Genomic DNA, 23981 nt, shown 5'->3' with positions numbered 1-23981 from the left:
GTATGTGTACAATGTAAAGATGTTACAAGTCAGGAATCTTTTGGTGATGTTTCAATCTTGTTTTTTTATTGAATATATAACCACTTAAAAAAGAAAAAAAGTTTCAAAACCTCTTGAATTTGCATCTCAGCATTGTTTTTGACCTGCAATTGTTAAAATACTGACAAGTACTGATGTAATCTTTTTCTTTACGTAGAGAAGACACAGGGATATTGATGTTAATTCATTATTGCATGAAGGAGAAAGCTGTTTCTGCAGTGATACAGGTGATGTGTAGTCATATGTACTGACAACTATCGTAGGCAGTGTTTGCCTGTTTCCTTTTTTTTTTCTAACAAGAGAACCAATTAATCCATTGTATGTCCATTGTATGGCATAGTAGTCCTAGGTGTTTCCAAGTCTGACGTATGTGAATCCTCTATAGTATTTTGTAACCTAATAGTGTACCCCATTTTTTTCTATGAGTGTCAAGGGCTTCCTTGTGAATTTATTTCAGATGATACTTAATGCATCACAGTATTATGAATATTAATCATCACTCATCACCATATAATTAAAAATGGCAATCTGACCATGAATGGAATACGGTTCAGCCAAAGTTTATGCCACTGTAACTCTTGATTGACAACATCTTGTTTTGTGAATAAAGCGGTCTCAGAAATATTGTAGAAGAGATGCAAAAGCGGCCTGCAGGAAGATGACTGATGTGAAGTGAATGTCTTTGATCATGCAGTCTCATTATACAGTGTTTCCTGTGTATAACGTACCAAAAAATTATAGAAATCAAAATGGCTACTGATCAATCACCAGGAGGACACCAATCCAACATCCTGTCTGACTGGGATCCCCTCTGACATCTCTCTCTCTCAACAAGCCTGTTAACTGTTTTTATGAAAATAAAGAAATACAAAAATGAACTCCACTCAATTATGTACTGCATTTATTTTCCATGTCAAATGGGCATAGAACCTAATGTCAAGGTACACACACATACAAAAAGTTGTAAGCAAGTGTCGATAAGTCATTTTGAGGCACTGTGTGATTTATAAATCAAAGGTTTATTCGTGTTAATGAACCAAGAYTGACATTTATACAACTTAAACATCTAAAAACAACAAAGTAAAACGTACAGTAGTATTGTACCTTTCACACTCACACTCTGTGCAACCTCACCAGAACTCATCTGCATCTTCATGTGAGAAAGCAACGCTAAAGAGGAATAGAATAATGATCTATTAACAGTAGTCTATGGATAGGATTGAAAAACACATGTTCTTGATAAATTGGTCTAAAAATCAAAAGACTGGCATATCAGAGGAGAGGAGGTCCTTTCTTGTGAAGTGAGTCAGGAAACCTCACTGGCAGTCTCTCTGCCATATCTAAAATCTGCCCTGCTCTTCTCCTCTCTCACAAGCACTGTGAAATGTTTAGACTTACCTATCATCTTTCTCATCAGACAAACTCTTTGCCTCGGGGCTTCTGTGTTCTGGCTCCTCTCTCCCAGCAGGGCTCTAAAAAAAAAAACACAAATTCAAACACTCCGCTGTATACACTCGACTGCCGCTTCCGTTCCGCAAGAAAACCGGGTCTTCACACTTCAGAGGACAGAAAAGTGTGTGAGAGTGTGTTGCACCTGTACATGCGGACTCCGTCTTTGCTCCATGATCATCTTCAAGTACTTCTCGAGTGGATCTTTGTTTAAGGACGGGGCTTTCTCCTCCTCAGGCTCTTCTGCCTCCTTCAGTTCTTCCTGCCCTCCTCTCTCCTCCTTCTCTTCATCTCCCCCCACCTCCTCTCCATACTGCTGCACTTCTTCCAAAAGCTAAGAAACAGATAGGTCAATCCATCAATGCTAAGGTCAATCCATCAATGTTAAGGTCATTATAGAAGGAGGTGAATGTGTCAATGCAACAGCCTAGAAGTTAATCCCCACCCTTTCTTTCTCCAATCTCTCCAGTTCTCTCAGCTCCCTCTCCTGGGCTTCTTCCTTTTCCCGCTGTCGTTTTTCTTCTCTCTCTCTCCTCTCTCGCTCCCACCTCAGCTCCTCTTCTTCCTCCTGTCTGGCATGTTCATCCAGCGTTTGTTGAACTTCTACAAATCAAAGTGGGTTCACTTGGGTTAAAAGAATGAGCGGAATCGGTGCTCCCTGCACAGCGGTTTTAAAAACGGGACTACCGTATTGCAGTATAGTGGTAAGCTATCAAACATCAGCTTGGATAAAACATGGGCAGAGTATAGCCAGTGCATTGTGGGTGGGGTGACAGATCAGTTAGTCTAAAAGTTGGGTGTGCTCTTCTAGGGAGAGGGGATGTGCTCCCTTACTCACCCCCCTGCAGCTGAGCCTCTGTGAGGTCCCAAGGGGCCCGAGACGGGGGGACAGACAGGGGCCCATCAAGGGCCTCCTCATCAGTGCCCGCCGTGTCCAGGAGCAGCTCTGGAATGTGGCTGGGCTCTAGAGGGTGGGGGGGGGGGGAGATAGAGAGAAAGAAAAAGTCACAATGAGGCCCTTTATGCTCAGGCCAGGAGGACCAACACAGAATACATAATCAGCTGCCCTTCATCCTTACCATTGTGCCGGGCCAGTGAGAGGCCACTCTGGAGGCCAGTCACACATTAAAAAGCAGCCATAACTGATTTAGCAGTAGGTGTTGTCGTTACAGTGATTTATAGATTACCTGTGTAAATATATGGAAAGAGTCATTCCTGATTAAGGCCACCTTAACCTGATATGTATTACTAGATGTCTAGCAGTCATTCTAAATGGGATTCCCCAGTAAAAGTATGGGACTTAATGCGACACATTGGGTTAGGAGGGGCATTTGGTATGGGCAGACATATGGCATACTGTATGGCCCATACCCTCTGTTACCTGGTACTGATTCAGCACTGAGAGTCATAGGTGAAAACATGCCTGGATTTGCAAACACTCCCAAATCTAATATGGATCAGTCAATCGGCTACATCAGATGCAGAAAACCTTGGATGCATCATTGATAACGAAATAGGTGAATATTTCAATGCCACTGGTCAACAACACAAACCAATATCCCAACACCATTCCTGCAGTGCTGCAGGTGTTTGCTCCCCCCCTTGCCCCTCCCAAGGTATGATTCCGGTATTACAGCAGTACAGTGGGGAAACGCACAGGTGCTGTTTGTTTAGGAAGGAAAGCATGCTGGGAGCACAGAGGGCTGTGTCATCTCTGCCTGGCGTCCTATAGAGAAGGCGTCTGCCATCTCAGATATCTCCAAGCCACAGCAGTTATTAATAGACCGACTACAGCATGGCGAACTGCCGACCACGGATTAAGGTGACATTTTAACCATACCGCAGTTCGATGGTTACGGTCAAGAGAGATTATATAGTGGAATGTAATAACACGACTGGAAACAGACACATCAATCACAATCCTGCTTGGTGTTCTAGCGCTTTGTATTTTTCACGGCAGAATGGAAAGGCTGACTGGTTATGAAGTAAATCCCACTAGTTAAGGGCGACGATGTAGAATAAAATGCACGTAGCAGCACATAGTCGACATAATGTGAATTGAAGTACACTAGAGTCGTCAGTAGTGGAAATCATCATGGAAACTAAACGCCATGTTGAAGAAAGAGAGACGGAGGAGTCATTTTGGTCCAATTTCAAGTACATTAAAACAGTACAGAACATACCCCCCCATCACAGTATCCCAGGAATATACCCTGAACCCGTTGTTTTTTAAGAAGCAGCAGATGACACAAGACGGACACCAACACAACATAACGAAACTGATCTGGGATTAAGAGTACCTGGCAAAGGCTCCGTGAGATCTTCAATGGTTATCTTCTCAGGCTGAGGAGAAGACTCTGACTCGGAACTGGAGAAGATGATTTGCTGTACCTGTGGTGGACTACAGACGAACAAACAACTGTACAACTGAACTGATCGTAATATATTGTTATAATGCCGATCATGTGGTGAACCCCGGTGCTACCTGCATTGGCCTCGTGCAGTGCTCCTGAGCTGAGGGCTGCGAGGTGGGGAGAGATCGGAGGTAAAGTCCCCTGAGCATGCCACCACTCCGTGGGGTAGGGGGAGGGGGGAGAGCTGCCTCTCAGGAGACAGCACAGGAAACGCCACAGACGATACCTCCTCAGCCCTTGAGGATGACAGGAGTACCAACTGTTAACTAGAGAATACAGCAAACGACAGAAGATACAGCTTCAGCACTGTCACATGGGGTTTCAAAATGCTTGAAGTGGAAGGGCTCAAAGGGGGGAAATATGGAGATGACAAGATGTCGACTAAAACTCAGAACACAATGGTATGGACTGACTCAATGACTCACAAGTTATGAATGGGATATAAAATACTAACTATACACCAAGACAAGCATTGTTTCGAGCAATGACAGTAAATTATTTCCAAAACACATTTACAGTCTTAGCAGTAAAGCGCTTGGGACATTAAATCCATTTGAAGTGAAACAACCCACTAAAACAGATTGCACGCTCCTACCTTCCACAGGCTCTGTGTGAAGCTGCCTCCTGGAGAGGGAGAGGGGTGTGGAAGACAGGCGTCTGGGGGGAGAGGAGCTGCCTTCCTGGGGGCGTCTGTCTCCTGAAAACCGGGCCTCACTGAAGTCCAGAGACTGGAAGTCCCTTCCGCTCCCTGGACCAGGGTACTGATCCTGCGACTGGTCTTCAGCGAAGGTCACTCTGGGTTGGGGAGAGGTTGGGGCTCTGGTACGCTGGGGAGGGGTTTGTCGTGGAGGGGAGAGAGGTCTGTGGGAGACCTGTGGATGCTGGGGTGAGTGGGGGCAAGGATGGGGGGGGACTTGTTGTCTTTGGGGCGAGCGAGGGCGTTGGTGAGAGATATGTTGCCTCTGAGTTGAGTGAGAGCGGGGTGATACCGGTGCTCGTTGGGGTGAGAGGCATCGCGGGGGCAGCATGTGAGACACAGTGGCGTGCACCGCCCTCTGCTGGTAGTTCCTGTAAGCTTCCTCCAGTGTCTCCGCCTCCTTCTCCAGCTCTCTGATCCTGGCCTTGGCCCCGGCCACCAGCTCAGTGTCAGAGTCTGGGGAGCTGTTCCGCCCCCAACGAGGCCTGCGCCCTCGAGAGGGCATCACACCTGCTTCACACACGTCATCATAACCCGCCACCCAGGCTCTCAGGACACCTCTGTCCACATAGATATCAGGGGGCACTAGTTTATCAGGACTGAGCTCCAGCACTGAGCGGTCCACTAGGGAGGGCTTAGGGTTACGCAGGACCTCGTTCTCTAGAGCTGCCCACCGCAATCACACAGAACACACAGAACCAAGAGATCGAAGAGGGGAAAGAAATGGGGATTGAAAGAGGAGAAGATGAGGGCAAAGACAAAATACCAACCACTATAAGGAGATAAGATGGAGAAAGTGATTTGTAGACTGATCTCAGAGAAGTCTAAGGGTGCATGTCAATATCATGAAGTGGATTCCTCTCCTTGCCTCCATTCCTTCATCTGCACTGATCTGAGAACAGAGATTAAGCGAAAGTAGTGTATCGAAAGCCTACTGTAGGACTTGCTTTCACCTGTTCAACTTTTGAAGATCAGAGCAGGTGAAGGAACAGGAATGAAGAGAGTCAGGAAAGGCCACCATTGAGATGCAGACTACTATACAAGCTAAGCTACAGAAGCTAGGCTTCATGCAAAATACAGAGATGTGAAGCAGAGCTAGATAAAGGAACTACAATATGCACACATGATTCAGGGTGACTAGCCATGTCTAAAAAAATATAATACGCCACAGGGACCATGCACACTCAGTGTACCTAGTTGTGTTTGTCGGAGCTGCATCTTGATGTCCTCTGCATGGGTGGTCATCCACTCAGTCCTCTCCTCACAATCTATGAGCTGGGCCTTCAACTGGGCACAGCGCTCCACCTGGTATACACAGGCACAGTCAACAAGGGGTTAATACAGAGAGAGAACACCTCCAACAGGTGGACAGAGCCAACAAGGGGTTACAGACAGAGAAGAAGACCCTGCAACAGGTGCAAGATGACATGCAGGCTCCCAATTGGACCAGAACTCAGATGTAAGGCCTAACCATAAGCACAAAGAACTAAACGTCAAGCCAGATGTGTGTTAAAGAGAAGAAGTCTCTCTACTTTCCACATTGTTTCCCACACCATCAGAGAAGCATTGTGTCACTGACCTCATTGTGGAGCTGGGCCTGCAGCACCTGTCTGTGGCTGTCAAACTCCTCCTCTGACAGCCTCCTGGCACTCTCCAGCCTCCTCAGCTCCGTCTGCAGCGCCAGCTGTTCCACCGACGGCCTGCCCAGATCTATGGGGAGACAATCGGCTAAGAGAGTCACAACATCCCGGCAAACAGCTTACACATTAGAGCACTCATTGTACAGTATATCCAAATACCAATCTTYAACTTTTCAATTAAGGATAAGTTGTAATGGGCTTAGGTTAGGTACTTTTCTTAAAATCATTGTGACAATGCCCCATAAATGTCAAGAGAGGTTTTGTGGCAAAAACGTTAACTTGTGATTTTCACCTGACATTATGTGATACGTTCCAGTGAATCTCCTCAGCTAGCTACAGTATATTGGTTTGGCTGAGATGGTGCTGGGAGGTTGACATTATCGAGCACATGGTACTAGCCTAACTTGGTGGTTAATGAAGCCTACTGTTAGGGAGGAAGAGAGCGGCCCATTGGTCCCCCATCCACCCTTCTCCTCTGACAGGAAGAACATTGTGTCCCTCAGAGAGAGATGAAGCATTGGCCCTCTGCCCTCTGTAGAGAGCCCTATGTCCCTCCTCCTCCGCAGTCGCCTGGACTCTCCACCCCCACATCCCCCCTGCTTTCACTTCACAGAGATGTCTGTAAAGCCACAAACACTGCAGAGAGGGTCCCGCATTGACAGTCATCTAGAGCACATCCAAAAAGACTCTGCCACAGTGCCAAGACCAGCTGGGCAGAGTAGACTGAATATTTCCCAGTAGAGTCTATACAGACTCCACACAGTCAAACCACAAAGCCTTTGAATGCCTCAAAAATGACATACTGTATCCTCTCTGGGTTGGAAAAGAATTTCATGCATTATTTGTATGTTTCTCAACACATTCCGTTTGACCAGAAAATGGAGAGCATCTCTAAACAAGGTAACCTCTGAACCAGCGACAGTGAAAAAACAAACGTTTCCCCCTTAGAGAAAAGGACTAGTCAAAGAGAGAGAGATGCTAGAGGCTAAAATGGAAGCAAAAAGTGAAGGGAAATTTCACTGGTTCCCCACACGCCCAGAATAAGCCCACCAATGCAAAACTGAAAGAAGGCAGTAGCATATCTCATATGGTAAGGCCACCATTCCTCACCTGCCCGTAGGCGCTGGTTCTCCTCCTGAGCTTCCTCCAGCTGTTTCTTCAGCAGCCTGAGCTGGGCCTGCTGCTCCACCCTCTCTCGTCTCAGGGTGGGGTAGTCATTCATGGTCTCCAGCCTCTCTCTCAGCAGCTCATTCTGCTGCGTTAGCAGAGAGTACTGAGACTGGGACGTGTCCAGCTCCATCTAAATTACAGAGTAGCATGCGTACAGTAAGGGCCGAATCAGTATGTGAAAATGTTATGTCTGTGTATCTCATGGTACAGTGCCATGCAAAAGTACTCATCCCCCTTGAAGTTTTTCCTATTTTATTACATTACAACCTGTAATTTAAATTGTTTTTTATTTGGATTTCATGTAATGGACAAAATAGTCGAAATTTGTGAAGTAAAATGGAAAAAAATGACTTCTTTAAGCCGTACACTCCACAGAGCTGGGCTTTACGGAAGAGTGGCCARAAAAAAGCCATTGCTTAAAAGAAAAAAACAAGCAAACACGTGTGGTGTTCGCCAAAAGGCATGTGGGAGACTCCCCAAACATATGGAAGGTACTCTGGTCAGATGAGACWAAAATKTTGCTTTTTGGCAAGGAAAACACTATGTCTGGGGCAAACCCAACACCTCTCATCACCCCGAGAACATCATCCCCACAGTGAAGCATGGTGGTGGCAGAATCATGCCGTGGGTATGTTTTTCATCAGCAGGGGCTGAGAAACTGGTCAGAATTGAAGGAATGATGGATGGCGCTAAATACATGGAAATTCTTGAGGGAAACCTGTTTCAGTCTTCCAGAGATTTGAGACTGGGAAGGAGGTTCACCTTCCAGCAGGACAATGACCCTACGCATACTGCTAAAGCAACACTCGAGTGGTTTAAGGGGAAACATTGAAATGTCTTGGAATGGCCTAGTCAAAGCCCAGACCTCAATCCAATTGAGAATCCGTGGTATGACTTAAAGATTGCGGTACACCAGCGGAACCCATCCAACTTGAAGGAGCTGGAGTAGTTTTGCCTTGAAGAATGTGCAAAATTCCCAGTGGCTAGATGTGCCAAGCTTATAGAGACATACCCCAAGAGACTTGCAGCTGTAATTGCTGCAAAAGGTGGCTCTACAAAGTATTGACTTTGGGGGGGTGAATAGTTATGCACGCTCAAGTTTTCATGTTTTTTGTCTTATTTCTTGTTTGTTCCACAATAAAAAAAAATTGCATCTTCAAAGTGGTAGGCACTGTATGTCTCAGTTGTACACATTAACTTACTCAGCTTAAAACTGCATACCATTTGATGACAATCTGTCTCAGGACAATCCTACAAAACAGGGCCAGTCTCTGCATTACAGTGTCATTGGTTGCCAAGTTTACCTGCAATCGTCTCAACTCAGCACAAGCTCTGCTGTGTTCCTCTAGCTTGGCATCGATTGCAGCAGACTCCTTCTGCATACGAATAGTCTCCACTGAGAGAAAATGAATGTGTGATAAGACATTTGTATAAAATGATACAAAGCACAACAGTTAATACATTGTTTATAACAACAGCCTACAGGAAAAATACAGACCTTTGTTTCTTTTTTCATTCTCTGTGAGATTTTCAGTCCTTTTGGTGTACTCTTCATTCAACTCAAGCTGATATCTGATAGCCAGAGAGAAATATCAAATAATCACTCAAATTATTTATACAAGGAAAGCATTGACATCAACAGCATGGAATAATGACTGACAGTAACATAAATGTTAGTAATACAGTATAAGACAGTAATGTAATAAACTGGGTGGTTCGAGCCCTGAATCCTGATTGGCTGACAGCCATGGTATATTTCAGTATTAAGGCCCGAGGAGGTGTGGTATATGGCCAACATACCACGGCTAAGGGCTGTTCTTATGCACAATGCAACGCGGAGTGCCTTGACACAGCCCTTAGCCGTGGTATATTGGCCATATACCAAACCCCCGAGGTGCCTTATTGCTATTATAAACTGGTTACCAACGTAATTAGAGCAGTAAAAATAAATGTTTCATCATACCCGTGGTATATGTATTACATCAAACTTCTTATACTTAGACTGTAACTATCCCAAAACCATGACATGAACAAAATATGCATTGTGGATATGAAAGTGAATGTCAGAATATACATATTTTTTCTCTACACAAGAGTGCCACCTTCTGGATGCAGAGAGAAGAGATGTAATGGAATGATGACCTCTGTGTGGGAGGTGAAGGGAAATCAAACAGATAGAGCAAGTAACTATCATCTTTAAAAAGTACAGAACAGTCCAAGTAGGCTACATTTAGCAAAATGCCATCATAACACCTTGAAAGCTCATTCTTCAGCTTTTGGTCATRGGTGTCCTCCGTTGTCTTCACTGCAAGCTCTCTTCTTCTCAGCAGCTCCTCCATTGTCTTGGTCTTGTCTTCCTGTATTTTGCAAGTCCTGTGGTGAAAAAGCATTCTGTGAGTAACATGAGAAACCAACCCTGAGAAACATGGTGCCCAGTATGACAAAGATTCAGCATGAGTATGGCAATATGACTTCATCTTACTTTTCAAAAGCCTCCATCCTTAACCTCAGCTCAGCTTCTCTATTCCGCACRGTTTCTATTTCTTTCAACACAGCTTGTCTTTGCATATAGACATCTTTTTCCTCAATCTGAAAAACACAAATGAAATAMAAAGTAATTCATAACATCACATAAMCACACAACACCCGAATGCAAAAAGTTTAAGAAAATAGAACGACCCAAGTAAAACATGAATTGGCCACTGACTCGATGATTGGAGAGCTGAGAATCAACTACCTCTTGTTGTTTCTGTAAACGATCAATGGCATTCTTCTCCCTATTGATCAATGCCCCTGACTTCATCTCATAAGTCCTCTCCATGTCCTGCCTCAGCTGCAAAATCTCTTTGCGAGATTTGTCTTTTTCCTCCATCTTCACTTTGGATATTTCCACATCTTTATAATGTTGCAGCTGAAGAAGCAAAAAGCACCATGTTTCTCAATACAAACATTTCCAACACTAGAACATCAGAATGCATAAAGAGGCGTTGAGAAATAGAGTCATACCTTTGCATTCATTTCTGCTTGAACCTGTGCTTCAACTTCTTTTCGATATGCAGCAAGCTTAGATTCATAGGACACCCACTTGTCCCCTTTGTAGCGGAGAGCTTCATACTCATCATCGATCATTTTCATCTTGTCAACTGCACACAAAAGGTCCATTATTTTGTTATTAAATGTACGTTACTATAATACTGGGTCAACTTGAGAGTGCTTCATGCTTACCAAGAGATTCTCTATAAGCTGGCGTAGTGGTGGTCTGAGTATCAGCATCACGTTGTTCTCCATGCAGATGATGGTCTGTTAATTCTATCAAGAGACTCATCAGGAAACCTGGAAGAAACATCAATAAGGGACATGCCAGGATGCTTGAGCTAACAAGATGGGGCTTGGCATATGAAAGTAAACATCACGCAACATACCCTTATTCTCTTTCTGTGTGCTTGATGCCTGTTGAAAAATATACAAATAACCATCATTCACATCATTAGGTACAAATTATATAATTTTGTATAATTTTACCAAGATGATGTGATTACCAGAGATTTGTAAAGTAGTGACTGCGGGCTGATTTTCATAAGTTGAAGAAGGTCCCTTGAAGTGAAAATCTGTCAGGGTGTAGATGAGAGCATAGTCAACAAAAGAGTATAACGTAAAGGAAGAAGCTGAGAGTTCAGCACAAGCAAAGCTGACCACACATTACTGGAGTGGGGTCATTCAGAGCTTCAACATAATACAATGCATTGTACAGGACAAAACATAAGGTAGTGTGTAGTGATGGGGGGTAGGGAAGAAATCCATAGTTACATGTCAGGATCTTATCATTTTGACAATATCATATTTGCGCTAGTTGGCTGTACCTGCACCAAAACATCATAGGTTGTTCTTCTTTTTAAATACGGAGCCAATTTGATTTCAGCACTTTTATTTCCATGACTGATCAAAACCTTTTTCTCATGGCTCTCTTGTCCCTCTGCAGCAGACATATAGTTAGCAGTATGTTTGGAACATCGAATCGCAATAAAATCACAGTATTGAATCACAATACATAAAGAATTGTGAGAATTGCAATACATATCGTATCAGCACCTAAGTACCGTGATAATATCGTATCGTTGATGTCCCTGGAAATTCCCAGCCCTAGTACTGTGTTACTGCCCCAAAGCATAAGTGCAAGTGCTCACCTTATCTTTGCCCATGCTACATTCAGGGTAGAACACAGACAGGGTGTACTCATACCCAGAGTTCCTCAGATGATCTGCCACCAGACTATTAGAAGCGGTGACCAGGACAGAGTCTGACTTCATAGGGACTGGCCTAGGAACAGTTTCTCCACTCAAGATGGGGTGCTTCAATTCATGGATCAATTGATTACGAAGCTGCGTCTGGAACAAGGAAATAACGTTTGACAAAGGGAGAAACAATGGTCTTTGGTAGTAAAATACTAAATACCAATGTAAATACTTACTTTAAGTGTGTCAAGCACTCCTCGATTCTTAAAAGTTTGGTAAAGCCTCTTCCTCAGCTCATCTGGGGATAAAGCCTCCTCCTTGGCAACAGACATGTTGACTTCAATTGGGGAACAGAGGATCAATCAATGAATACTTGCTAGCTGTTTTTTCTTGCTGAAGACAAGTACCAAATTCTCTGTAACGCGACTAACATGTATATAGCTCGTGTTTATGGCACGTATTTCAACGTATTCTGGTTTAAATGACCTGCTTAGTAACCAACGGCGTCCTCTCCAAGTGCCCAAAGCCTTGAATTCAACGAACTGGCCTGTTATCGTTTTAGTTCCGGTCGCACAGTTATGATGCAACAATTATGTCTTTGAAATCAGAAATAAAAACAAATACATTAGTCAACTAACAGATATATTACTACATATGTATACATAAAATGTAATATAAGATATACAAAATTACTAAATCCCTTTTCATTGCAAATTTATTTTATATTCAACTTTTCAAGTCGTTATCAAACAGCGACGTTATTACGGAAAGGAGAGGCTCGTTTTTAACAGGTAAATACACATTTGATTTATCAAATTAAAACCATTGCTTTAGAGGTAAATGCACATACCTATAGGATCTTTATGACAATTAAGACTTTTGTAGTTCGCTTCAATGTGTTTAGCTTGACGATAATCACGTATTTGCAGCACGCTAGCTACGTTAACGTTAGTTACAAGCTAACTTAGCTAGCTAGTTAAGGATTTAAGTACAGTGTCCATATTACTACTATCCAATAATGTGTATATATTTCTGTTCACACAGAAAATTGCAGATTGCTGGAAAGAAACATGTCTGGGAGTTTCTATTTTGTCATGGTTGGGCATCATGATAATCCTGTCTTTGAAATGGAATTCTTGCCTGCTGGTAAAGCTGAGTCAAAGGAATGTATCGTTATGATATACTCAACATAATATATAGATTTATATATGTGTGTAATACATACATACATACATACATACATACATACATACATACATACATACATACATACATACATACATACATACACGTGTATATGTGTGTTCCTGATAACTGTCTAAAGGGGCAGCTAGCCTATAAAACGATGTATTGAGATATTGGTCTACATCCAGTAAAAAGAAGAGGATACTGTAATGCCCACTCAATTACCATTTTTGTCTCTTATATGTAAACAGGATGACCACCGGCATCTGAACCAGTTCATTGCTCATGCAGCCCTCGATTTGGTGGATGAAAACATGTGGCTGTCTAACAACATGTACCTGAAAACTGTGGACAAGTTCAACGAGTGGTTCGTCTCTGCCTTTGTCACTGCAGGACATATCTTTTTCTAGCTTTTACCCAATACCTACAGATACAGTTGAAGTCGGAAGTTTACATACACTTAGGTTGGAGTCATTAACACTCGTTTTTCAACCATTCCACAAATTTCTTGTTAACAAACTATAGTTTCGGCAAGTCGGTTAGGACATCTACTTTGTGCATGACACAAGTAATTTTTCCAACAATTGTTTACAGACAGATTATTTCACTTCCAGAGGGTCAGAAGTTTACATACACTAAGCTGACTGTGCCTTTAAACAGCTTGGAACATTCCAGAAAATTATGTGATGGCTTTAGAAGCTTCTGATATGCTAATTGACATCATTTGAGTCAATTGGAGGTGTACCTGTGGATGTATTTCAAGGTTTACCTTCAAACTCAGTGCCTCTTTGCTTGACATCATGGGAAAATTTTTAAAATCAGCCAAGACCTCAGAAAAAGATTGTAGACCTCCACAAGTCTGGTTCATCCTTGGGAGCAATTTCCAAACGCCTGAAGGTACCACGTTCATCTGTACAAACAATAGTACGCAAGTATAAACACCATGGGACCACGCATCCGTCATACCACTCAGGAAGGAGACGCGTTCTGTCTCCTAGAGATGAACATACTTTGGTGCGAAAAGTGCAAATCATTCCCAGAACAATAGCAAAGGACCTTGTGAAGTTGCTGGAGGAAACAGGTACAAAAGTATCTATATCCACAGTAAAACGAATCCTATATCGACATAACCTGAAAGGCAGCTCCACAATGAAGAAGCCACTGCTCCAAAACCTCCATTAAAAAAGCCAGAYTACGGTTTGCAAATGCACATGGGGACAAAGATCGTATTTTTTGGAGAAATGTCCTCTGTTCTGATAAAAGAAAAATATAACTGTTTGGCCATAATGACCATCGTTATGTGTGGAGGAAAAAGGGTGATGCTTGAACACCATCCTAACCGTGAAGCACGGGGGTGGCAGCATCATGTTTTGGGGTGCTTTGCTGCAGGAGGGACTGGTGCACTTCACAAAATAGATGGCATCATGAGGCAGGAAAATTATGTGGATACATTGAAGCAACATCTCAAGACATCAGTCAGGAAGTTAAAGCTTGGTCGCAAATGGGTCTTCCAAATGGACAATGACCCCAAGCATACTTCCAAATGTGTGGCAAAATGGCTTAATGACAACAAAGTCAAGGTATTGGAGTGGCCATCACAAAGCCCTGACCTCAATCCTATAGAAAATGTGGGCAGAACTGAAAAAGTGTGTGCGAGTAAGGAGGCCTACAAACCTGACTCAGTTACACCAGCTCTGTCAGGAGGAATGGGCCAAAATTTACCCAATTTATTGTGGGAAGCTTGTGGAAGGCTACCCAAAATGTTTGACCCAAGTTAAACAATTTAAAGGCAATGCTACCAAATACTAATTGAGTGTATGTAAACTTCTGACCCACTGGGAATGTGATGAAAGAAATGAAAGCTGAAATAAATCATTTTCTCTGCTACTATTATTCTGACATTTCACATTCTTAAAATAAAGTGGTGATCCTAACTGACCTAAGACAGGGAATTTTTACTATGATTAAATGTCAGGAATTGTGAAACTGAGTTCAAATTTATTTGGCTACGGTGTGTGTAAACTTCCGACTTCAACTGTAAGTAAGTAGCCTTGTCTGAGCCAGAACAGTCCATAGTGCAGGAGCATATCTCCTGTTTCTGCAGCTTGATTCAACAGCTACAATTCAACTCTACATAGGATGCTAGTCTATCACAGGGACATACTCCCAATATTGAGTGCCAGGCAGAGAACCACTGGGTCCTGTTTTTTTTGTCTTTGGGATTTAGTAATGAATGGTGTGGCTGTTGAGCAAGTTGAGGAGACTTAATTAGGAGACTTGTTACCTTTGATTGTAAACTGTCATGGTCAAAACATATTGATTCAATGGTTGTAAAGATGGGGAGAGGTCTGTCTGTGATAAAGAGATGTTCTGCTTTTTTGACACCACACTCCGCAAAGCAGGTCCTGTATCCTCTAGTTTAATCTTTATTTAATCTTATTGTTCAGTCATATGGTCAAGTGCTGCAAAGAAAGACTTAGTTAAGCTGCAGCTGGCCCAGAACAGTGGCATGTTTTGCTCTTCATTGTAATCTGAGGGCGAATATCAATAGTATGCATGCCAGTTTCTCTTGACTAAGAGTTGAGGAAAAACTGACTGCATCGTTTCTTGTTTTTATAAGAAATATTAATGTGTTGGAAGTTCCAAATAGTTTGCATAGTCAACTTACACACTGCACTGACACACACACTTACCCCATCAGACATGCCACCTGGTGTCTTTTCATAGTCCCCAGGTCCAGAACAATTTCAAGCAAACATACAGTATTATACAGAGCCATTATTGCATGGAACTCCCTTCCATCTCATATAGAGAAAGTGAACAGCAAACCTGGTTTAAAAAAATAAAGCAACACCTCACGTCACAACGCCTCTCCCTCATGTGACCTACTTTTTGTGTGTATGTACTGACATGTATATGTAACTGAGAGCTGCACACACACACTACATGTTAAAATACTTTACATACATTTAAAAATATTGTCTGTAATGTATTTTTTGCTATGTGTCGGACCCCAGTAAGACTAGCTGTCGCCATTGGCATCAGCTAATGGGGATCGTAATAAAATCAAGACTTGACTGGGGATTGAACCCACAACCTACAAATTTCAGGGCGGACACCAACCACAAATCCACAGAGACCTATATAGCCCTCTGGAAACATTGCAACAAAACATAAATATTATGTCTACAGTGTTGAATTCAACAAATCGTCATTGTTACAAAGGGCTCAGACAAATAATTAGTGTGTTCGTGTGTGTGTGTGTGTGTTCCATTTTTCCCTTAACCATCTCCATCACATATGAGATTCATCATGCTTCATGATGTACGACAAGAAGATGGAATCAAAAACTTCTTCAATGACGTGTATGATTTATACATTAAGGTGAGTTATCCTTTCTATAAACAGTATATTCATGTATAATTCATATTCTGATTTATTCTTGTTCATTATTCTGTGCTCTTTTCCAGTTTGCAATGAATCCTTTCTATGAAACCAATGCTCCAATCCGGTCGACGGCATTTGACAGGAAAGTACAGTTCCTTGGAAAGAAGCACCTCTTGAGCTGATGAACTAACCTGGACAACATGGTTGTGTAGCTTTTTTAATGTCTTCATTGTGTGCAGTTTCCAGTTGAAATATGTTTTAAGACATACATAATATAAAAATAATTTGTCTATGATCACCTGTTGTATGTCTTATAAATTCAGTATGTATTACTGATACTTCCCAACCACTGTATAAAAGCTATTGTAAGCATGGAACATTGTTGCATAATGAATGGATGGTACACTATATATATATTTACAAAAGTATGTGGACACCCCTTCAAATTTGTCGATTCGGCAATTTCAGCCACACCCATTTTTTGACAGGTGTATAAAATCGAGCACACAGCCATGCAATCTCCATAGCTAACATTTGCAGTAGAATGGCCTTACTGAAGAGCTCAGTGACTTTCAATGTGGCACCATCATAGGATGCCACCTTTCTAACAAGCCAGTTTGTCAAATTTCTGCCCTGCTAGAGCTGCGCAGGTCAACTGTTCAAGTGCTGTTATTGTGAAGTGGGAAAGTCTAGGAGCAACAATGGCTCAGCCGTGAAGTGGTAGGCCACACAAGCTCACTGAAAGGGACCGCCGAGTGCTGAAGCGTGTAAAAATTGTCTCCTAGGTTGCAACACTCACTACCGAGTTCCTAACTGTTTGTCGGGAGCTTAATGAAAGGGGTTTTCATGGCTGAGCAGCTGCACACAAGCCTAAGATCACCATGTGCAATGCCAAGCATCGGCTGGAGTGGTGTAAAGCTCGCCTCCATTGGATTCTGGAGCAGTGGAAAAGCGTTCTCTGGAGTGATGAATCGCGCTTCAAAATCAGACGGACTAATCTGGGTTTCGCGGATGCCAGGAAAATGCTACCTGCCTAAAATGCATAGTGCCAACTGCAAAGTTTGGTGGATAAGGRATAATGGTTTGGGCCAGGTCCCTTAGTTCCAGAGAAGATAAATCTTAATGGTACAGCATACAATGACATTCTAGACGATTCTGTGCTTCCAACTTTGTGGCAACAGTTTGGGATAGACCATTGCCTGTTTCATCATGACAATGCCCCTGTGCACAAAGCGAGGTCCATAGAGAAATGGATTTTTGAGATCAGTGTGGAAGAACTTGACTGGCCTGCACAGAGCCCTGACCTCAGCCCCATGAAATCCCTTTGGGATGAATTGGAACACCGACTGCGAGCCAGACCTAATCGCCCAACATCAGTGCCCGACCTCACTAATGCTCTTGTGGCTGCTGCGTTCAATGTTCCAACATATAGTGGAAAGCCTTCCCAGAAGATTGGAGGCTGTTACAGCAGCTAGAATGTAGCCTATCTTCTTGAGTCCAGCAAAGGGGGGACCAACTCCATATTAATGACCATGATTTTGGAACGAGATGTTCGACGATCAGGTGTCCACCTACTTTTGGTAATGTAGTGTATGTGTGAGTGCCACCAGAATGTTGTTTGCAAGTTTGATAATAATGACAAGGTTTGTATGAGGCTTTTCTCTGAACTTGAATGAGCTTGTTAAACACTAGCCCATGCAAAAGACGGTAATGTTAAACATTCACAAAGCATGCCGCCTTAGGGGAATTCTCTGGCGCTGCCCAAATGCTCTGTGCAAATGCAACTATGCCCTGCACACAATAGTTTTGGAAACATTTGCAACCTTTCATATAAGCGAGAAATAATTTTTCAAATACAAAAAACACAACGTACGCAGTTCAGGAAAGTTGCACCCGGCTGTATTTTGTGGAACACTCAAAATCTGGAGTGGCATGTGTCGTAGCCGGCTGCAACTTTGCTAAACTGCGCAAAGTAAGTGTACCTTTTTGTATTTGAAAGATTCTTTCTTGCTTGTATGAAAGTTAAGTTCCAAAGGTTTCCAAAAATGCATTACAATTGAGGCGTATTTGCTTTGAAACAGAGCGTCTGGATTGTAGTTCACATGGAGGCAGCTGTGGTCCGTACCATTGGCTGAGAAGCCAAAAGGGTGGCCGACTGTAAGCTGGTTATACCCCCCCTTGGGTTCTTGAGAGCTAGTTAAATCGATGTAGGGTGAGTTTACACAGGTAGCCCAATTCTGATGAGATCTGCTCTGATTGGTCAAAAGACCCATTGTTGGCAGAATATCAGAATTAGGCTGCCCATGTAAACTAAGCCATTCATTCATGAGGTTTGTGAAATGTTCTGACTCACTGTCCAGTTTCTCTGATTAAATACTATCATTAACATAATTTGGGGATTTCCTCTGGTGATCTTGTTCCAAATAATTCACTGGTTCACATGTTTGTGCCGTACAAAGTAATGTTGATTCACCAATCAATTTCTGCTAAACTGAAATCGCATGACAATTGACTGAGGGAATGGTCTGCCTGTAATGGGCTCTTTATGAATGCAACAATCACACCAAACATTTCTCAATGACTTCCTGCTGAAGTCTTACTCTGATATCAAGTGTTTATTTTCATAATTTGTAGGGGTTTTTTCATAGTGGGGAAGAAATACAAACATGTTTTCAGGGGAAATTATTCATTCATGGACAGTTTATTCAAATAACATTTTCCATTCAACTTGCATTCCAATCATTCTGGACAACACTGCTGTAGCTAAATAATATGAAAGTGTTCTCAGCACTCTACCTGAATTAGATGAAATATGAATGAGGAATTTGTGATAATGTACAACACTGTAAAATCAATAACTGTTGAAATCCAAAGTCTTAGTATCAAAACTAAACTAGCAAGTAAGAAAATGAAATTGATCTCCATAAATGTAAATAAAATGCATGTAAGATTAGATGTCCATAGAAAAACTGGCAGTGGGTTTTGCTGATGACATGACGGTGGTAGGCCTGATTACTGACGATGATGAGACTGCCTATAAAGAGGTCAGTGACCTGGTAGTATGGTGCCAGCACAAAAACCTCTCCAATGTCAGAAAGACAAAGGATCTGATCGTGGACTACAGGAAACAGAGGGCTGAGCACACCCCCATCCACGGGGCTGTAGTGGAGCGGGTCGAGAGCTTCAAGTTCTTTGGTGTCCACATCACTAAGGAATGAACATGGTCCACACACCAACACCGGTTGTGAAAGCACGACAGTGCCTCATTCCCCTCAAGAAGCTGAAAAGATTTGGCATGGGCCTTCAGTTCTACAGCAGCACTAACTCTTGACTCATTACATACAGTGCTGCTAATGTTTATTATCTATCCTGTTGCCTAGTCACTTTACCCCTACCTGTATGTACATATCTACCTCGTACCCCTGCAAATCGACTCAGTACTGGTACCCCGTGTATATAGCAAAGTTATCGCTACTCAGATTTATTCAGCATTGTTAGGAAGGGCCCGTAAGTAAGCATTTCACTGTTTACAAAGCATGTGACAAATACAATTTGATTTGAGGTACATGCAGCATATTACTTTGTTCAGTCATATCCACCTAATTAATCACCCATCTAAATTACAATTATCCAAGATATTGGATCACTGAAATTCTGGTATGATGAAAAAAACAATTCTTTACAAACTATTAGTGGTAGTGAGCATAAAATGTCATGCAGTACATACACATAGGATACCAACTCAACTATTTATTGAACATTCCTCATCTCTTATCCTTCTGTGCAGGTGTTAAAACATGGAGTCCATTACATAATGATAACTCATTAATTACGGTATGTTGAGAACAAATATTGCAAGGCCAGCAAGTTGTACAGAATTCTCAGCACCTATGATAAACAGTAATAAATCATAAGCCTTCATTTCTGCTTACATTTCTCCCTCTACAATAAAGTAGTGACAGTAAACCTTGAACTTAATCAAATAAAAATACTGCATAAATTACTCTATCAACATTTGTTGTTATAAATATATTATGTATATTCTTAACCCATTCAGGTCAGTTGATTAAAGTGACTTGCTTTTAAAGTATCACATATCTGGATAAGGTCTACAATACAATTTGAATGCTATCAAATATGTTCACTGGTAAGGCAGCACATCTCAACCTTGGTTTCAGTCACAGTGTAAGAAACCCTTTCTACAAAAAAATAGAAAATGAACTTAGTGTGACATGAATTGGAAATTAAACTTTGGAAATATATTTCTGGCAACCACATTGTTGTAATACGTTTTAAGACTATATAATTCAAATACGGCAGATTGAAATTATAATGCATTTCTTGGAATCTGACAAATAATACCATTCTTCAGTACCCTCTTCACATCAATGAGTCCAGAGACCAATAAGCCCAGTGGATTATCATCCACAGACACTAGCCAGTGCTTGCACATGTTATTTGAGAGAGCATGAGTGTTGGTAAGCCTGTGTGTCTTCCTAGCTCCAGTTCTTTGTAGGTTGTAGGCCCTACATTATATCAACAGCAGGAAGCACTGGAGCGGGGCTTTCTGTGGAGGTTAACTGTGTCTGTGGGGATGAGGTGGTCTGCCCTCTCCTCCATGGCTAGCACATTCCGCACCGCCTCCTCAAAGGCTATAGCTACGTTGGTGGAATCCTTGGCACTGGTCTCATAGTAAGGGTGATTGCCATTATCTCGACACCACTGTTGAGCATCCTCAGCAGACACCTGTCTCTCCGTCACATCCACCTTGTTCCCCAGCACCACGAAGGGGAACTTCTCGGGCTCCTTGACGTCAGCGTAGTAGATGAACTCCTTTTTCCAGTTGGCCAGGTTGTGGAAGCTCTGGTTGTCATCCACGCTGAAGGTGAGCAGGCAGCAGTCGGAACCGCGGTAGAAGGGAGTCCTGAGGCTGCGGAAACGCTCCTGTCCAGCAGTGTCCCAGATCTGCATGGTGACCAGACGGCTGTCCACTTCCAGGTCCTTGTTGAGGAATTCCACGCCGATGGTGTGGAAGAGGTGCGTGTCAAACTTGTTGGTGACGTAGCGGTTCATGAGGGARCTCTTCCCCACTCCTCCGTCTCCCAGCAGGATGACTTTCAGCAGGGATGACTTGGCGGTCATGGCTCTTAAACGACACGTGGACTCTTCGTCTGGAGAATAGGACCTTGAGGACAGTAATGTGTAACTAACAACTGTAGCACAATAGCCTTCAAGTTTCTCAAACCTGTTTTTCCACCTAAAAAGTATATGTCTAGGAGCTAGACTTACCTTTACTGCTCAGTGTAGRTATTCTGAAACCTATGGAAAACACTTGAATGTTATCACTATATCTTACAACAACTAAACACTAGTCAAATTACACAAATAGGGAGAGGTGAAATGTGGTTGACCTTCACCAAAGAGACTTGACTTACCCGTGAATTATTGAATCCTCCCTCGGTCTCAGCTGGCCCGGATCATGTGCTACAGACAATGGCCGGGTTCTTAGTCACGTGTGTCTGTTTCGTGTCGGTCATTATAATGTGAAGCATAGTCAACATTCAAACAGCTGGAATGAAATATTAGCAAGCAATGTGTTGACTGAACCTTCAAGTATAGCTACATAACATAAACATTCAGTACAGTGACTGCACAGCTGTCTATATTACCAGCCTTTTTTACAAAACATACCGATACATAGTTAAACTGACAAGTCATAGCTACTGTTTGCTAACAGTAGTTAACAAGTTAAATTGCTAACTAGTTAGCTAGCTAATGTTAGTTAGTATTGTATAACTAACGTTAGTTAAATAGCTAGGTAATTATGACACGGAAGAAAAAAAATCGCGGTGAAATATTGTTTGTAACGAACTTATAATAAAATAGGGCGCAACGCCCTCACAACAGGCTGAGGTTGGATGACAATCAATATTTAGCTAGCGTTGTTATGCTAGCTAGCCAAGCTACTATAGCTATTAAGCATGCTGAAAACGATTTAGCAAACGTTAGCTAGCTGAACCTTCAGACACTTAGTTACCTTACCGTTGGCAGGTTTTGAAGAACACATCCAATGACTGTGATAGTTAAAAGCTTTTTTTCAAGCTGTCAATTGTTTGGCTTCGATAGGAGTTAGCTAACGTTAACTAGCTGGCTCTCGCTCGCTCAACACTGATGGCTGCGTTGGCGGGCAAGCCTCTGTTTCCACTCATGTGACCCAAGAAGTCTCGAGCTTTTTACAGTACTGTCAAATATTTTCGAGTCTCATCACTCAGTTCACAATAGTATATTATTTATAATAAAAAGCAAATTTAAACGAATGCAACTATACTGGTGACTGTTTTAGCCATAGAGATTGATAGAGGACTCATCTTTGTATCTGTGCTATATAGCATCTGTGCCAGTATTGAGGCTATCTCCACGTTAAAGTAGTACATTTTCTTTATGATTGGCTGATCTTTCCTGATGACCCAGTTGGACATGACTCCAACAGGGTCACCAGGTGGGATCAGCCAATAAAGTTGGAAGTCCCACCCAGTTGGCTACATTAAATGGTGGAAGCCCTCAATGCAAGGAGCCAGGGTTCCTGTTTAGAAGCACAGTTTCAGGGGCTACAGTTTTGCTTAGGTACTGCAGTTTAACTGACGCCCGGCCCAGAAATACAATTTCTATACACTCCCATATAGTGAAATCAGATTAGAATATTCCTAATAAGACACTTTAGTCATCACCTTTTTTCACAATACATCCATTGAATTATTCAAATAATTGTTGCGAAGGCCGACAATGTTAAATGTTTTTTCATCCAATGTTTGCCATGTTTTTAGGTGACGTGTGACATTGTCACTGTTCGCACTGCTCCCTGTGCGCACTGAGTGCTACCCGGATATAGACTGTCCATGAATCAGTGTTTGCAAACGTGAGTAGATTACCTTGAAAACAACGGTCAGACATCTTGAACGCAGCCTCTAGTTCTTATTATACCAATGGCGTTGCCCATGCTAAAATTGCCTTTTGGCCACTAGAGGTCTCTATCATTTTCTATGGTTTTAGCCAGTAAATAGCTAGCTAGCTGCAGTACTCAATCAACACCACTTCTGATAATTACAGAAACAGAGCCACCAGAGGGCGATAAACACACGGTAGACAGGACTAGATCAGTACCAAAATCAAGCTACTTTTTTCATAACTTTTGACCAGAGGACAGACAAAGTTAAAGATAAAGCATTAGCCTGGTAAATTGGTTACGATTATTTATGATTTCTAACATTGTAGGCCCATATTTTACACAGTCTGACAGCTGATTTGATGTCTGTAGTAGGCCTAATATTTTCATGGTGTTGTCTATTAAAGAGTAAAAACTGGCCAATTAAAGATAATTTTTCTTTTGCAATGTCTATGGAACACATTCCACTACGTCAGTGGTTGCCGACCAGAGGACCCCTGGGGGAACTTGAGAAGACTCATGAGACAGACCATAGGTCTACTGAATATAGGCCTATTGGTAAAATGTACACAAGGTATTTCAGGGGTACTCCAGGCAGAGCAAAATCCAGTTGGTGGTACAGTAACTGAAAAAGGTTTGGAATTACTGCCCCTAAGGCTTTTCCACTACCCCACTAATTTGTTTTAAGTGAACATGTGTTGCTTTCTGTGAGAATGAGTTTGGAAAACAGCATTTCAATAGCAGTAGTGCTGAGCGATTAAAGTCCCATGATGGTAGTGACTGCCCTTACTGCTTATTAACTATTATTTATTCACATTACTTTAC

General features: G+C 42.3%; 3 protein-coding genes across 6 annotated transcripts; 1 reads left to right on the top strand and 2 right to left on the bottom strand.

The window, feature by feature from the left end:
- Positions 1-923: 923 nt before the first annotated feature.
- On the bottom strand, positions 924-12207 carry ofd1 (OFD1 centriole and centriolar satellite protein). 2 transcript variants are annotated; one of them, XM_070437747.1, is made up of 23 exons: positions 12128-12187; positions 11878-11978; positions 11594-11794; positions 10949-11017; positions 10832-10859; positions 10635-10742; positions 10416-10552; positions 10147-10320; positions 9892-9998; positions 9663-9782; positions 8908-8981; positions 8714-8805; positions 7350-7539; positions 6179-6309; positions 5793-5904; positions 4490-5265; positions 3974-4128; positions 3789-3889; positions 2327-2452; positions 1934-2091; positions 1634-1822; positions 1438-1511; positions 924-1209 (listed from the first exon to the last, which is right to left on the bottom strand). In XM_070437747.1, the coding sequence occupies exons 2-23, from the start codon at positions 11971-11973 to the stop codon at positions 1170-1172; spliced, it is 3258 nt and encodes a 1085-aa protein (XP_070293848.1). In that variant the 5' UTR covers positions 11974-11978; positions 12128-12187; the 3' UTR covers positions 924-1169. The 2 variants fall into 2 exon arrangements, with proteins under 2 accessions (XP_070293848.1, XP_070293847.1); XM_070437746.1 differs by having other exon boundaries at positions 11878-12207.
- Positions 12208-12347: 140 nt separating this feature from the next.
- LOC111959619 (trafficking protein particle complex subunit 2) lies at positions 12348-16511 on the top strand. Its single transcript, XM_070437749.1, has 5 exons — positions 12348-12432; positions 12686-12806; positions 13080-13226; positions 16129-16210; positions 16297-16511. The coding sequence occupies exons 2-5, from the start codon at positions 12712-12714 to the stop codon at positions 16393-16395; spliced, it is 423 nt and encodes a 140-aa protein (XP_070293850.1). The 5' UTR covers positions 12348-12432; positions 12686-12711; the 3' UTR covers positions 16396-16511.
- Positions 16512-20075: 3564 nt separating this feature from the next.
- LOC111959529 (ras-related protein Rab-9A) lies at positions 20076-22402 on the bottom strand. 3 transcript variants are annotated; one of them, XM_023981146.3, is made up of 4 exons: positions 22256-22402; positions 21649-21697; positions 21503-21532; positions 20076-21398 (listed from the first exon to the last, which is right to left on the bottom strand). In XM_023981146.3, exon 4 carries the CDS (start codon positions 21353-21355, stop codon positions 20750-20752), a length of 606 nt encoding a protein of 201 aa, XP_023836914.1. In that variant the 5' UTR covers positions 21356-21398; positions 21503-21532; positions 21649-21697; positions 22256-22402; the 3' UTR covers positions 20076-20749. The 3 variants fall into 3 exon arrangements, with proteins under 3 accessions (XP_023836914.1, XP_070293849.1, XP_023836913.1); XM_070437748.1 differs by having other exon boundaries at positions 20076-21532; positions 21649-21782; positions 22256-22386; XM_023981145.3 differs by lacking the exon at positions 22256-22402 and having other exon boundaries at positions 21649-21721.
- Positions 22403-23981: the final 1579 nt, after the last annotated feature.

This window comes from Salvelinus sp. IW2-2015, linkage group LG36, assembly GCF_002910315.2.
Source record: "Salvelinus sp. IW2-2015 linkage group LG36, ASM291031v2, whole genome shotgun sequence".
Lineage (NCBI taxonomy): Eukaryota > Metazoa > Chordata > Actinopteri > Salmoniformes > Salmonidae > Salvelinus > Salvelinus sp. IW2-2015.
This window is presented reverse-complemented; position numbering and strand designations above follow the sequence as displayed.